This window comes from Tripterygium wilfordii, chromosome 6, assembly GCF_013401445.1.
Source record: "Tripterygium wilfordii isolate XIE 37 chromosome 6, ASM1340144v1, whole genome shotgun sequence".
Taxonomy (NCBI): Eukaryota; Viridiplantae; Streptophyta; class Magnoliopsida; order Celastrales; family Celastraceae; genus Tripterygium; species Tripterygium wilfordii.
In genome coordinates, this window is record NC_052237.1 from 6,733,110 (window position 1) to 6,748,630 (window position 15,521).

The following is a 15,521-nucleotide window of genomic DNA, read 5'->3' on the forward strand; positions in this document are numbered from 1 at the left end:
ATAGGAAAATTTTATTTTTGATTTATTTATTTTTTTGGTAAAGGATAGGTGAAGAGGAACAATTGCTATCATTGATTTGTTATCCGTTATTGTCAAACCATTACGTTATTGAAAATGAACCTAAAAAAATAATATTAAATTTGGTCACCCAAACCCAACATATCTTATTATGTGATTGAGTAGGAAAAGGATTTGCTGGAATTATTCCAGCAATTCCACCTCATCTCCACCATTGAATGCATTAAGTGTAGTGTTGTCAAATCAATGTATTGTTGCATTGGATGGTGGAGATGGGGTGAAATTGCTGGAATAATTCCAGCCCCCTATCCCATTGAGTAAGCCCTTAAAACCATTTAATCACGGATGACTCAATATCTGATACTTAAGAACCATTCAGAGGATGCCACCTGTAGGTCCACTTTGGAGCTTCTAGATTTACCCCATTCAGATCAACGTGTGACGCCTTGAAGAAGAAGACCGCGTGTATATGAACACGTGTTACTTGTCAACGAAGAGTTCCATTTCTATTCTATCTGGTCCGTGACTTCGAACCTAAAAATATCGCCGATACTTCCAACATCTCGGCCCGAAACGCGGCTTCCCTTCTTCTCTCTCCGCCGCCAACTTGAACCGTTGGCTTTTCTTGGGGAAGAAGCATTACTACTTTTCACCATAAATAGTATTTCAACGGTCTCAGTTCATACACTAAAGCACTTCTTTACTCGTCTCCTCCAACCAACCAATCCAATTAAAGTCAAACCAGACGATTCGCGTATCTATAAATACATTTATAGTTCGCTCGCTTTAATTCCATTTCCATCAAACCCCAGGAGAGACATTTAAATTTTGGTGTACAAGAAATGCAGGGGACTCCGATCTCCATGAACGATCTTGCTGAAATGATCAATGGCAAATTCAGCGATGATTTTGAAGCGAATTTGAGATTACAGAGAGGAGGAGAAGATAAAGAGGAGGAGGAACAAGAGCAAGAACAAGAAGAAGAGGAGGAAGATGAAGATGAAGATGAAGATGAAGATGAATTCAGTTTCGTTGTCATAAATCCCGATGGATCTCCGGTTTCTGCGGATCAGGCCTTCCAGAACGGTCTGATCAGGCCGATGTACCCGTTGTTTAACCAAGATCTGCTCTACGAGTCCGATACTCGGACTCTGCGGCCTCCGCTGAAGAAGCTGTTCATCGAGGAACGCGATTCCGACAAATCGTCGGATGCGAAGGAGGAGGCGGTGGGGCCCTACTGCGCGTGGTCGGGGAAGGCGGTGGACGCGTCCCCTGAGCATTGCAAGAAGAGTAATTCTACGGGGCTTTCGAAGTTGAGGAGGTTTCGAGAATTGGTCCTTCGGAGCAACAGCGACGGGAAGGACGCGTTCGTGTTCTTCCATAACAACAATCCTTCGTCAACAACAACCACCACCACGAGAACGATGAGAACGAAGAACATTGAAAAGAGCGAAAAGAAAGAGAACGTTGAGAAGAAGACGACGGTGAAGGTAAACGTGAAAGTGGAAGGGAAAGGCAAAAAAGCACCATCTGCGCACGAGCAGCATTACGTGAAGAAGAAGGCAATGACGGAAGGAGAGAAGCACAGGTCGTATTTGCCATACAGAGTTGGGTTTTTCACCAGCGTCAACGGGATGAGTCGGAATGTTCATCCTTTCTAGGGCTCCCTCGTTTTGATGATATTTTTTTTTTTTTATATTTTTGTATATTTTGTTGGGTTAATTACTTAATTTCATTCCATTTATTATTTAATTTGGTGTAAGAACTGAGAATGTATAATACATAACTAGGTATTTTTCTGTAAATGAAGTAATTTGACATAGCCAAGACTATACAATACATTAGCTTGATTTGTGTTTCTTTCAGTTCTTTATCCTTCATAAAAAAACTTGGCACAAACTATAAATTCCCAGGTTTGGTAGCCCTAACACCCTGCTCTGCTCTGCTCTGTCTTACAAGTTTGCCGAGACCCCATTCGTGCCATTTACTAATAGTATGGTAAAAGCCACCAGAAGTTGCATCTTGATTTCCGTCTCCTTTCCCACAGCTTTCTTGGAAAGGAAAGGGGCTCTCAACAAATATTTGGAAGAATCTCGAAATGCTTTCAAATTTCAATTAAAGAAAAAGTAGATAGTCATGGATGGTCGGAACAAACCAAAATTCTTCATCAAAGTATCAATGGAAGTTCAAGGCACATAACGGCATCTACAACCGTCCAAACTTTTCACACTAGGGACCATCCAGCTCAAAATCCAGAAAATTATTCACATATACCTTTCGCTGCTTTAATATACATCAACAGGTCATACGCATTTTATTCCGACACATAAACGAGGTCAGATACATGTCCGGGTATACTTGCCAATCCACTTAATACAGCTTATAAGATAGACACTTGCATTTGTGGAATCAAAGGATGAATCAGCGTAAATCAAAGATTTCAAACCTCAGATTTGAATTTTTGTAAACATTACTGCACTGCTCATACATAGGGGTACCATCTTCCGGTTCTTTGTGAGGATAAAAACCTCTCTCTTGGCATTCCTTCAGGACACACATTCCACCAGGGTCAGTAAGCCGAAATATCCCATAGGTCCTGAGAGGCATACCACAAAAACCTAATCATAAGGAGCTCAATCAGATTCTTGTGCATATCTGCAACTATTCATGTTGTTTTACTTATATTTGTAGCACTTTGGAAGTTCTAAAGCTATAATTTATCGTTTCAACTGCTTCAATAACTGAGTGAATTATAGTCTTTTACGGACGATATTTGGTTAGATACATTGAAACTGATGAATATGATCGAGTATGCATAATTCATCTTTCCTACCAGTTTCATCCCTGGAAAGTCGGTCTATAGATAATCCAGTAACATCTCTGTTACATACCAAGTTTCAAATGAACAGAAGATAACTTGGTTGGATCACCAAAGAATGTTATAATTGTGTCTCCCAATGGAAAATAAGCTCATATAGAACTTAACAAATAATATGCAAAGTCATAAACAAGTTCACAAAAGTAATTACAAGTAGATGAGGATGCTGGGTGATGCAACGACAAGAGATGAAGAGTAAATTGGACTTTGAACACAAACCCATCATCAAAATTATGTAGAGAATACGCAACCAAGGCTGGTTCTCCAGACTGGTATGGGCTAAAAACGGAAGTTGTTGTTGAAAGTATTACGAGCAGAAGGGCGGGCCAAAGAACCATGGTTAGATAATTTGACTGTCAATTGGACTTAAGTTTCACAGTGGACAAACATACAATTTAAGAGTCAAGCACCTTGAGGTATCAGTTGGAGCCATGACAATTGCAAAGGCCTCTGGTACCATTACCTGAAATGGTTAAAAAGAAGGAAAGAAAAGAAAATAAGTAAAATTCAAACTATAACCCGATTTATAGGCCAGTAAAAAAAGGGGAGAGAGAGAGAGAATTAAGTGACATGTAGAATAGCAGATATCTGCAAAGAAACATTTATCAGATAGCATTTAACATCTGGTACTACAGCACCCTCTGAACACAGGAGACATCGTGAGGGTCTTGCAATTATCATATGTAGGAGGTCCATTCTTTACAACGCTAATCTTAGTCTCAACACATTATTCAAAAAGGAAAATCAGCCAGTTCATTAACAAAGAAAATAGACAAGAAAGTCAATTACCTGATATGAGTATTGAGTGTGCAGATCAATCGATGACAGGAAACAACTTTGGGAAGGATGTGTCTGAGAATAGAAATAGCAAATCAGCACAGCATGCAAGAAAGTTTTAGTGCATTTTAATCAAAAATTTCTTTCTTAGCCTTCATATAGGATCCTCTTAAAAAAAGATTTTAAACTGATGGGGAACAAACAACGAAGGGAAAAAGGTCTGGGGAAAAAGGCATACATGGATCCATCCCACAGGACTAAGGGAACGCTCGTTTTGAATAGCAAAAACCTCTTCATCATTCATAGCTTGACACTGTTAGCAGTTGGCATGTAAGAAATACAGACCAGGAAAAGAAGTAGGTGAAAGATTCTCTAAACTCAAAGAGTAAAGACTCACAGAATTGGACGATGATTCCTGTTTGGGAACTATCAGGGTGGTAACATAGAATGTCCCTTCTTCCTGAATACATGACAAGAGCATAAGCATTAATTTCCAGCAAGCTTAACTCATCCTCCAACATGATTCCCCTTCCAAACACCCGAGGGAAATTTTGGAAGAAACACGGCTTAAAGTAACTAACTGCAAAAAAAGGTAAAATGAACCCTTAAGGCTGTAATGGCGAGCCAAATGCTACAAATATGTAGTCCTAGCTGCTAAACTGCCCTAGCACAAGCACCATTAATGCATTTATAAACTTATGAACCAGTAGGACACCAGCAAGAATATTAGAACTAGCAGTCACATTTCTAGGTTCTAAAAAATTCAGAAAACTCTTACAAGTAAAATTACTTGAGATTCCTTAATAAATAGGATTCCATTTCTCAAGGTCGGGCACATCAATTAAAACTTGAGTTCACAAATATGAGTTTCAGTTGACTGAAAACTGATGGAATAGAGCATCAGGAGGATGCAACAGATTTTATGATGGATTTCACAAACTTCTAATGAATATTGTTCGCACCTTAGCCATTAAAATTCTCACAAGTTATCAACTTACACAGGAGAAAATCTTTTGTCGCTGGCAAGACCACTGGATTCTCAACTTTGCCAGTAAAAATTAATCAATTTTGGTCACATTCATTGAATGATTATGAATCTGTAAATACTGACTTCAACAAAAGCATAAGACTATTTTGTTCATTGAAGATTCAGATTTAACGTCAAAAGTTGTAGATGTACAATTAAAGTTCTAAGTTCGGCAATACCATAACGCAACAAATATTCATAGATGGTATTGGATTATCTAACGTATAAACTCTACAATAGCTTAGTAAAGGAAAAAACGCTAACCATATGTGACACTGAGAAAGGAACACGCTGAAATCGTGATACATATTCTAGCTGCACTATGGAAAAGGAATGGAACTTACAAGTTTAGCACCAAGGGTTCCGCATGTCTCTAGATCCTTCTCGGTATTTTCTCTAGCAAGTTCAAGAAAATCTTCCATCAACCGAGCAGACTAAAGCAAAAAACATATAATGACCTATCAGACCTCGTTTTCAAGTCAAACTACATTGTAATCCAAAATATTCCTGTTCTCTGAAAATACATATGATTATTAATGAAAACTTCCATATAAGAGTCAAGACTATAGCAAGCGTACTTCCATATCATCAAACTGGAATAAAAGGAAAATAATACAAGAGAATAACACCAGGTATATAAATCATGAGCCCTTACGATATGTACATCCTGCAGAACCTTCAATGCCGTAGGCTCATTGCACGACTGTGTATCGGAATCAGCAACTGATATATGTGAAATATGTGAATTTCTTGCTTCTTTTTGAACGCAAGAAAGTACAGGGGATGGAGAAGATAGAGTAACAGAGTGAACAGAGACATGCTGACATTTTCCTTGCGACTCAACAAAGGTTGTACATACGGATTCCCGAGAAGAAATACTAGTTGTCGAATCCCATGGATAAAAGGACGCCAACCCACTTTCTTCCTCTTTAATGATCCTGAAACTGTAACAAATCCAAAATACAAAGTGAATTTAAAAGCAGGAACCACATAAGCAAGAATGCAAATCGTAATTGGTAGCTTTTCTTGCAAATTATACCAGGGATCGGTTATTGACATGGTCTCCCGAGACAAAGTGAGCCTCAACAGCTTTGGTTTAGCGTTTCTGCCATAGACACATGAATGTCAGATAAATCAAAGGGAATCAGAAACAGTTTCATTTCTAACCTGTTTTGAATTCCATTTGATTGAAGCTATTAAGTTAACTCAAAGCAGTTTTTATCACCAGGAGTTGCATTCGCAACACTTAAAATGCTCCAAACAGAATTCAAATCATTGAAAATTCTATCATCTCTTGAACTATTCATTTTCAAATATATTTCAATTTTCCTTTCTCTCCCAATTTGTTCAGGCCTAATCTTCAATAAAAAAAAAGGGTTGTAATCAAGAAATAAATCAAAAGGTCGAAAATCCAGGGCAGAATTCAAAATTCGTTAACCATGGTGGAATTGGTACCTATTCAGAAGGGAATTTAATGATGGAGTGCTCTGGATGATAACTTGAAGCCAAAAAATAACAAATCATTCGCATGACCAGAGAACCAGGGTTTCATTTTTTTTATTTTTTTTTTTTTTTACCTGCAACTAGGTAAATCGAGAAATTTTCCATCATGTTTTTTGCATGGAGGAATTGAATCATAAAAGTCAATAGGACTAAAAGGAAAGTGACGAGGAAGAAAACAGAAGAACAAGGAGAAGAACCTGGTTTCAACTTTGAAGGCGTTTGATCTCCTCTCAACCTACTTTAGCAGTCCTTTTAGCTTTTTTAGAGTTGGTGTACACACAACACAACACAACACAACACATTCAATGAATCGGACACTTTTTTTAAAAACAAATGACAAAATTAGAGTGTCATGATCCAATAGCCAATAGGTCCACTGACCAACGGGATTAGAAATAAAGACAAAATTATAAAATTATCAATATACCCTTATTTGTTTTAAAATTTCCTTTTGAGTATTTTCGTGTTTGAACTTTGACTTTGACGGTCTTTATCTTCATGTACAACAATTTTTTAATTTTTTTAAAAAAGAAATTCCAAAACGTTATTTCGCTCGCAATACATATTACATTCCTCATTTTTAAAAAAAAAAAATTATATATCTAAAATCAGCGCGAAAATCTCTTTTCAACAAAACTTCAATCTTTTATCTGTTGAAAATTTCTCTATTCAATTTTATCCCTTCAACTATTTATATGTTCAATTTATCTATTCAATACAGTGTTTTTGAGTAACAAACATTCAAAACGAAACCCAAAATTGTAAACCCGACAAAAATACTTAAAGTGACCGAATTTTGAACAAATTTCTTGACATTTTATCTTTTGATTTGCTTATTCTAATTTTATCTGTTCAATTTTATGTCCAGATTTTATCTTTACTCATGTTTTCTATCTGGAATTTTACTTGTCCCGCTTTTACTCTTGTTGAAATTTTATCTATTCAAAATTTATCCATCCAAAATTTTCTGTCAGATAGTATAATTTTATTATTCAATGTATAAGTTAATCATTAGATAAATGGATATATAATTTAATCATATCTAGTATTTGGAAAAAAGTTGGTATTAAGACTTATATAGTATAATTCTTATACAATACAATGTTTGGTTTATTGTTAGACAAAATGATAGTATAAGATAGGAATAATATGTTTGAATTACTCTCAACTAAAATAATTATTATTTTTTAATTTTTTTTTCTTTTATCAATTTTTATGAAAAATTAAAGATAAAAAATATTAGATTTTTGTAAATAGTGTGGCAAAATTTTTTTAAAAAAAAGTACATGCAGTGTATGAAGTGGTAAGTGGCTAGGATTTGGTTTTTTAAGAGCTTGTTTTTGTCATTTATCGTATTATCTCTTAGCCTATACGCTCTGTATAAAATTAAAAAGAATTGGAGTTGTTTTAATATTATACGACCTGCGTCGTATAAGATCCTCATTTTGTATAAAGTTATACTATCCTGAGTTTTTTAAAAATGACCAAACACTCGATAATTTCATTAAAAAATAATTTTATACTATACGGAGTCTTATCCTCTGTTCCAAACGGACCCTTAGAGGATAATATGATAGATTATGTGAACATGGATTTTTTTATCTTTTTATTAGAAGTAGTTATATTAATGTAAGATAATTATTTAGTGGGTTCTCTTTCACACTCTAGAGCACAAAAATGTCATATAGATGGATATATCCATATCAACAGTTGTCACATGCGAATGTCCAAAAGTTTAAGGGCATCTCATCTCAATCATTGAATTTCACAAACGACTAAGATTAAAGATAAAAAAATAAATAAAAATTTCCAAAATTCGCTGTCGATAACCACTTCACCAAAAATTGCTATGGACAACCACTGTACCAAAGATCTTGGTTCGATCACCATTTTGAATGGCCAATCTATCGAAAAGAAGCTCCCTACCTTGACAAACCTTTTCCGACCATCCCTAACCTAAATCATCATCATCATCAAAGTCTTTATCCCAAAATTTTAGGATCGGCTACATCAGTTTATGAGAACATCAACGGAAATCCACCATGTGTATTCGTTTTCTCCATACATTTCTATCATGAATGATATATTCATCCACTCCTATTAACTTCATATTATTTCTTATTACTTTCAGTCATGTCTTTTTAGGTCTTCCTCGTTACCTCATATTCTCTCCTATACAAATTCTCTCATTCCTCCTTATCATCGCACATGCGCTAAGTGAGGCTTATGCCTATTTCTACTTGAATTTGACATCCATATTATATGCTTGAGAAAGTGCTGGAAATTCAGTTTTAAAAATGAACATACATAGACTACGTTAGGGCATTACCCTTCCAATAATCATAATTTAATCGACTTAGGTCCTAATGACTTGGAACTTGAACCACATGTCCATGAGTGTCTAATACAATTGTGGAGTTTTACCTCCTATTTCTTTGTATGTTAATCATCATGATGATCGTATATCACTCAAGAATCAGTTTTGATAGCAAATTGAGATTCGGTTTTCAAGAGTGAGCTTGGAGCTCTAGAAAATCAAGAAAAACCTAAGTTCGTCAATTTTCCACTAAGGATTCCTTGAGTTGATTGAAACAAACCTTAGGGCTATGCATTGGGGATATTATGGAGTTGCTCAACCAGTAAATGAAGTGAAAAGGCGTAAAATAGAGAAAAAGATGATTTTCAGATTTAGAGACAAATTGAGCGATCGGGATATATTTGAGATCGATCGGGCTTTGACAAGTTGGGATCATTTGCTTGGCCGAGACAAACTGAGATCAATCGGGTAATGTTTGAGATCGATCGGACTTTGGTACAGAGAGCATTTCATGATTTTCAAGAGGAAAAGGAGAGAGGAAAAATACTAGGAGAAGAAGAGGTTACATCACCCATGCATTTTCTTTGTTTGGCATTCTCCTATTAAAGACATGAACCTCATTGAGGATTCCTTTGATGAAACGAAACAAGACTTAGTAAAAGAACATTTCATTTGATTCTTGGAGTCAAAATGGAGGGTCAAGATGGCATAGTACATTTGCATCCACAACTGAGAATTAAAGAGAGTATGAATGGTCAAGATTTGCAAGTACATGTTGATCTAATGGTTGATATATGAAGAATCAAATATCTCAACTTTGAAGACATGTCAAACGGCTCAATTATGAAGGGCTAGGATTTGCTTTGTTCAAATTAATCAAGGGTCAAGATTTAAAGGAAGATGGAAGGGCAAGATTGAAAGATTGAAGTTGATCCAATGGTGAAGATTGTGTAGAGACAAATGAAGTTAGGGTTCTCCGTCAATTGGAAAACTTGGAGAAGCTTTGAGAAATTTGAGAGAAAATCTTGATGTTACCTTCTACAAAATCAAGCATTCAAGCAATCTTTGTTAAGCATTCATTCAAGCTTCTACTTGAGAATTTCAAGCCATCATTTGTTACTAATTTCAAGCTTCACCCAAGCCCCTACATCAAAGAGTTTCACTATCTTTTGGGCATCATTGTTTATAAAATCTACACTACACCTCTTGTTCCTCAAACCCTATCATACCCGTGAGGTAGTGTTGTTGTATTAAGAAAGTTCCACACCAAATAACTTAGAGCTAGCTTGTGAGAACCATATTCTTCAAACCTTGCAAAAGTCCTTTGAGAAGGCAAATTGTATTGTTGAGTTTGGGAATGTGCAAATAACCCTTTTGTAAGAAGTTTTACGGATATCTTAAAACCACACCTTAGTGGAGTTGGAAAAAGTCCTAGGTGTAGTGGATGTGGGAGAAGGGTCTCTGAACCACTCTAAATTGTTGTGTGTTGATTTGTTGATTGTTTTGCTTATTTATTTGTCTCTTACTTGCTTACTTGTTTTGTGATAGTGCATATAAAATTTCGTTGCATTCCGACTTGATTTACTAGGTCAAATTGGATATACCCGATTGGTGTGCAGATTTGTGTTCTTGATATCGCTTTGCGATTCTTGATTGTTTGGTGACTTGGCATTCATTACATATTGTATCACATATTGCACTTGATTGAAACTGATTTTGATAATCATTAGAGGCCAAATTTGTGTGTTATTTGTTATTAGGTGATTAATTGTTGTAATTGTCAAAAGGGATTCCAATTGAAATTTGGAGACATAATTCATCCCTCTATTATGTTAAGCACGATCCCTCACATAAGACCCCAAATGCACTATTCCACTTACTCTACCCGTTTTTAATCATATTAACTACATCATCACTTATGTCTTCGTTTTATCCCTAACATGAATCAGACCGAAAATTGATTGGAAATTGAGGTTGACATTGCAGCATCGCTGGCCACCAGTGGTACCATTTGACTTGTCTCAACGAGGCACACCTTTCCCAACTAGTTTCAGGCTAAAATAATAGCTGGAATCAGGCGTCCCTTGTATGATCTTCACGGAGAAATTTCTACGTTTTAATTTTTTTATAAATTAATTTTAATCTCAATTATTGGTGAAATCTAATCGCTATATATGTATATTGAGATGTCCGTAGACGTGGAGAACGCTTGTATATTGAGACTCCATTGGCTACAAAGGACTTGTAAGAAACGACAATAGAGATAAAAGTAATCTCCAACATGAGACTCTCATCTATTATTGCCTCCCTCAACCCCTCACCCTCCACTTTCTCTATCCACTAAGAACCCTCCGTACTTTTATACCAATCCAATGTCCGCTTATTACAATCTTGTCTAAACAATTTTGGATTACTTGAGGTTTTACAGTTGCAGGCTCACCATTTTTTGGTCATCGACTCAACGAGGTGTGTACAATGATGGAGTAGCCTTTTTGGCATCCCAAAAGCCATAATATTGGTTGGCTCCTCTCTCTCTCTCTCTTCCCTCGATGTCTCACTCCTTGCATCATTTATCCATAAATTGGGGAATTCAAGAGTCACCGCCCACATTGGTTTTTGTCTCATGAGCACTTGCAATGGCTACATCAATAATATTTAGTATTTATATATATTATGATGTCAAAATTGCTACACCAATATATTGACAAGTCATGAAAATTCATGTCACCCTGTTATTTAATTCTTGAACATAATGTCTTTTTTTTTTTTTAATTTGCTCTTTTCATTGCTCGGTCCAAGCAGGAGTGGAAAACTCGAAAGCCAGAGTAGTTATTGATCGATCGACCGACCGACCATGGCTGGAAAATTTAGCAAGTGTTGCATGATGCTATGTTGCACAAGTAAGAAGATATCGGTATGAATCTGATCTCTCACTATTTAATTCCAACTGACGTCTTTTATTTTCAATTTAGTTGATTAGAAATCAAGTCCGACTGGGGGTGGTGTGACTCAGACCCAGGTCGTAACCAATCCGTAGATCGAGACCCTTTTCGACTACACATGAATTCCATGTTGACACCACGTGTAGAGTCCTTATTTGGTGGTAGTTCACCCAAAGCCCCATTGTGGACTTACCTACCGAACCACACGGTCGCCGCCTACTTTATTTATTATTTTTTTTTGGTTCATTTGAATTAGTCAGTCAAAGTTTCGGTCATCTCGATCAACGGACATAACACGAAGGCTACGATCAAAACAGTGTGTCGCCGGACCAACTCTCTTGCACCGTATAGGTTTAATTTTAGCGGTGACCTTAAACGGACACAAGACAACGCGCTCCTTCCATGTTAGTGTCCGTCCCACGCCACAACTCCGGCATTTCCGTTGTTTTTCCTGAATACATGACTCATATCATTGATGACATTAATTGGCTATCAAAAATTACTAAAAATAGCAAAATAAAATAAAATAAGGAAGCTTCATTTGTGTATAATTTATATTAACTATCAAAAATAAAATACTAATGATAAAAGAATAATTTTTTCTTTTTTCTTTTTTCTTTTTTTGTAGCTGACGCGTTTCTTGTTGTTTTCAAGGGAGGCCTTATTGATAAAAAAAAAAATAAAGATGATTAAATATTCTCATTTTCAGTTAGGGGTTAGTTTTGGAATTTCGCAGCTCCACTTTGGTTTGGTCAACTAATCATTCTATAAAATGAGCCGATTGTGTGGCACAGTAGACATTATGAGCAAAGGCGAACAGGTGTAATTAAGGTGATTAATTAGCTTCCATTAACTCAGAAAGTAGTATCAAAAGAAGAATCTCACTCCAACAAAATAGAGGTTCGTCGATCCCGATTCGGATCATTTTTTTCATTACTGTTTCATTTGTCTTTCATTACTGTTCGATTCTGACAGCTAGACTGATTCAATCCAACTTAATTTGGTTGATTTTTTACGTAATTAGAGCTTCTGGTTTCAACGATTATTCTATAATATCCTTTAATCTATCTCATGAATATTCGTTTGAGTTGTTTCTCGATTGATTTCCTTGAAAATGAATCTTTAATTCTTGAGTTGTTTCTCATTTGATTTCCTTGAAAATGAATCTTGATTTCTTGAGTTGTTTCTCGATTGATTTCCTTGAAAATAAATCTTGAATTCTTGAGTTTGTTTGTATTAATTGCTTGTTTTACTTTTAACTGATACAGAGAGAAGACATGGCAACGGAGGGCTCATACGAGGATGCCATTGCTGGGCTCACAAATCTTCTCAGGTACGAACTGCCACTGGCCTTTTTCCGTTCTCTGTCCAGAAATATCAATGATGATCTGTAATTTAGACAGTAACTGTTGTCCTTTGTTGACATTTGAATTAAAATTTGTGACGCGTTCAATTATGATTGTTTGTTTTGACCAAATCTGACGACTCTGATTGGTCCTTGGATTTCAGCCAGAGATCCGACCTCGGGGACGTCGCCGCCGCAAAAATCAAGCAGATAACGGCCGAGCTACAGGCTGCCGGCTCGACAGGGTTCGACCCGGTTGAGAGGATCAAAACCGGGTTCACCCACTTCAAGAAAGAGAAATACGAGTTAGTTTTCAATTACTTATATACAGCTGGAAGCTTCTTTTGTCCTGTTGTTTAGAATATGCTGGTGCTTGTCTGCTTGATTCCTTATTATGCGCCCTTAATTGCTCTTTCATTGCCCTTATCATGCGCCCTTATCATGCGCCCCTTAATTGCTCTGCTCATATACAATTTTTTGACTGCTTATCTGTTGATAAATGATATGCATAAAGTACAAAATTTCACAGTTTCTGGGAGCTCAAAAAGGCCGCTAGAGGCCAGTTCATCCTAATATTCTCTCTCTCTCTTTATTTATTTATTTATAATAAATATTTATTATTATTTTGTACAGGAAGAATCCAGAATTATTCAGTGCACTTTCCAGAGGACAGAGTCCCAAGGTGCGAAATGGCATTTCTGTTATTTTCAAACAATTATGGTCAAACACCATTTTTTAAATAGATCAATTATTGTTGGAAATAAATAAATATATACAATTTTATATTTTTATTACAGTTTCTGGTGTTCGCATGCTCTGATTCAAGAGTTTGCCCCTCGCACATCCTGGATTTCCAACCAGGGGAGGCCTTTATTGTCCGAAACATCGCAAACATGGTTCCACCTTACGACCTGGTCTGTACATTCTTTTTGACTTTTGGAATGAATTATTGTTATTTTAAATTAAATATTGTTATTTTAAATTTGCAATTAAAAATGATGCTTTGAAATTAATACTTATAAACTTTATTAATTTATTGTTGCTGCCTATCTGGATGTTACAGAAAAAATACGCTGGAATGGGAGCGGCCATCGAATATGCTGTGCTTCATCTAAAGGTACATGTCAATTTCTAAACTTATAATTAATATAATTAATTGGTGTTTTAATTAATGGAGACATGGTTGTTGTCTGTCATTTAGGCCCCACACGTTTTTCTCTTTAGTAGAAATATCAATTATTCCTTCAATAGTGAAGACCACTTGTGGTCGTTGCAGATGCTCTTCCTTGAAATGGATTTCCTTGCCAACCCAAAATATACAATATTAATAATACATATCGTTTTTACAAATAATTAATTTTCAGCAATTAATCTAGTTAGCTACATCTCACAATCATATGTGATATTTAGAGAGACAAGATGGGGTACATGCATTCAAATCTATATATATAATTAAAAGAATATTAATTATTTGACAGGTAGAAAATATAGTGGTGATTGGACACAGCCGCTGTGGAGGTATTAAAGGGCTCATGTCTATCCCGGATGATGGGACCATTGCCAGGTATATTATATATATGCATGATATATATACATATATTTGCATAATGCATTGATTGAGTAAGTTTTCCATTATTTAATTTGTTCATATTTTGTTTTTCAGTGAATTCATAGAAAATTGGGTCCAAATATGTTCACCAGCAAAGTCTAAGGTGAAGACAGAATCGAGCAGTTTACCTTTTGACGATCAGTGCACTACCTGCGAGAAGGCAAGAATATATATTTAATTCCCTTATAGATACTCAAATGTTGTTTTTGTGTAATTAATTTATATATATATATATACACTGTATATAAAGATTCAATATTGACTTTGTTTATGATAATTTTTGCTGTCTCAGGAGGCTGTGAATGTATCCCTAGGGAATTTACTGACATACCCATTTGTGAGAGAAGCTGTGGTGAACGACACTGTGTCACTCAAGGGCGCACACTATAATTTCATTAATGGAAGTTTCGAGCTTTGGGATCTCGACTTCAAAGTCTCACCATCTCTAGCAGTTGTTTGATCCATCCCTCAGTTTCTCAACAAAAACCAGAACTACTTGACGACAAGTTCAATTCAGTTCTCCAAATAGTAATATAGTTGGTGTTCTTTTTGTCATGAATAAGTAACGTAATCCCATCGACTTTGCTGTTTAATTATTTGTAAAAAAAAATGAAGACAGGGAACATTTCTTTGAAGGTTGCGTTATTTGATTTCCTGTGTTCTTAAATTTGGTTCTTCTCAAAGTGTATATTTAATTTCATGATATTAAGATGGCATTTCGTCTTCCAAAAACCTTCTCTTCTATAGTGGGTTTCCTGATCTCTTTGTTTGGATTCGACTCTTGCGCTAATCGCTAGCTGATATAGGATTTTCTTTGTTTTCATGTGGAAACTACCATGGTTGCGTATTGAGTTATATAACACGTGAATTTCATATCATCCGCAATGTCTTACAACGTGAATTTCAGATTCGATGTCTTACCTAAATTGAATCTAACTGTGAGAAAACTAACCAAGTTGGATCGTCACAATGTTGGTTTAATGTCAAGTGACAAATATTGAATCCTAATACATGTCTTGTTGGGGAGGGATGGAGCCAGGATTTGATGTTGGGGTTGCTACTAAAAAAGATCTCTTTCATCCGTTCGAAAAATTTGTGGGGGTTT

General features: G+C 35.9%; 3 protein-coding genes across 8 annotated transcripts; 2 read left to right on the plus strand and 1 right to left on the minus strand.

Moving 5' to 3' along the window:
• Positions 1–691: 691 nt before the first annotated feature.
• On the plus strand, positions 692–1,876 carry LOC119999560 (nucleolin-like). Its single transcript, XM_038847190.1, has one exon. It carries the CDS (start codon positions 861–863, stop codon positions 1,677–1,679), a length of 819 nt encoding a protein of 272 aa, XP_038703118.1. The 5' UTR covers positions 692–860; the 3' UTR covers positions 1,680–1,876.
• A 283-nt stretch (positions 1,877–2,159) lies between these two features.
• On the minus strand, positions 2,160–6,534 carry LOC119999529 (AMSH-like ubiquitin thioesterase 2). 5 transcript variants are annotated; one of them, XM_038847142.1, is made up of 9 exons: positions 6,401–6,534; positions 5,740–5,805; positions 5,356–5,644; positions 5,045–5,134; positions 4,071–4,133; positions 3,912–3,986; positions 3,686–3,748; positions 3,289–3,359; positions 2,160–2,614 (listed from the first exon to the last, which is right to left on the minus strand). In XM_038847142.1, the coding sequence occupies exons 2-9, from the start codon at positions 5,757–5,759 to the stop codon at positions 2,440–2,442; spliced, it is 846 nt and encodes a 281-aa protein (XP_038703070.1). In that variant the 5' UTR covers positions 5,760–5,805; positions 6,401–6,534; the 3' UTR covers positions 2,160–2,439. The 5 variants fall into 5 exon arrangements, with proteins under 5 accessions (XP_038703070.1, XP_038703071.1, XP_038703069.1 ...); XM_038847143.1 differs by having other exon boundaries at positions 3,307–3,359; positions 6,156–6,448; XM_038847141.1 differs by having other exon boundaries at positions 6,156–6,448.
• A 4,803-nt stretch (positions 6,535–11,337) lies between these two features.
• Positions 11,338–15,148, plus strand: LOC119999539 (carbonic anhydrase 2-like). 2 transcript variants are annotated; one of them, XM_038847159.1, is made up of 9 exons: positions 11,338–11,434; positions 12,731–12,795; positions 12,972–13,112; positions 13,441–13,489; positions 13,605–13,721; positions 13,871–13,924; positions 14,286–14,371; positions 14,471–14,576; positions 14,709–15,148. In XM_038847159.1, the coding sequence occupies exons 1-9, from the start codon at positions 11,375–11,377 to the stop codon at positions 14,874–14,876; spliced, it is 846 nt and encodes a 281-aa protein (XP_038703087.1). In that variant the 5' UTR covers positions 11,338–11,374; the 3' UTR covers positions 14,877–15,148. The 2 variants fall into 2 exon arrangements, with proteins under 2 accessions (XP_038703087.1, XP_038703088.1); XM_038847160.1 differs by lacking the exon at positions 11,338–11,434 and adding an exon at positions 12,220–12,362.
• The last annotated feature ends 373 nt before the right edge of the window (positions 15,149–15,521 follow it).

Coding starts and splice junctions, on each gene's coding strand:
- LOC119999560 (XM_038847190.1), top strand. CDS start 861: ATGCAGGGGACTCCGATCTCCATGAACGATCTTGCTGAAATGATCAAT.
- LOC119999539 (XM_038847159.1), top strand. CDS start 11,375: ATGGCTGGAAAATTTAGCAAGTGTTGCATGATGCTATGTTGCACAAGT. Junction 13,113..13,440: donor TTCAAGAAAGAGAAATACGA/GTTAGTTTTCAA, acceptor TATTTTGTACAG/GAAGAATCCAGAATTATTCA. Junction 13,490..13,604: donor CCAGAGGACAGAGTCCCAAG/GTGCGAAATGGC, acceptor TTTTTATTACAG/TTTCTGGTGTTCGCATGCTC.
- LOC119999529 (XM_038847142.1), bottom strand. CDS start 5,759: ATGTCAATAACCGATCCCTG. Junction 5,135..5,355: donor TTCTGCAGGATGTACATATC/GTAAGGGCTCAT, acceptor TTTTTGCTTTAG/TCTGCTCGGTTGATGGAAGA. Junction 3,360..3,685: donor ACACTCAATACTCATATCAG/GTAATTGACTTT, acceptor TAACCATTTCAG/GTAATGGTACCAGAGGCCTT.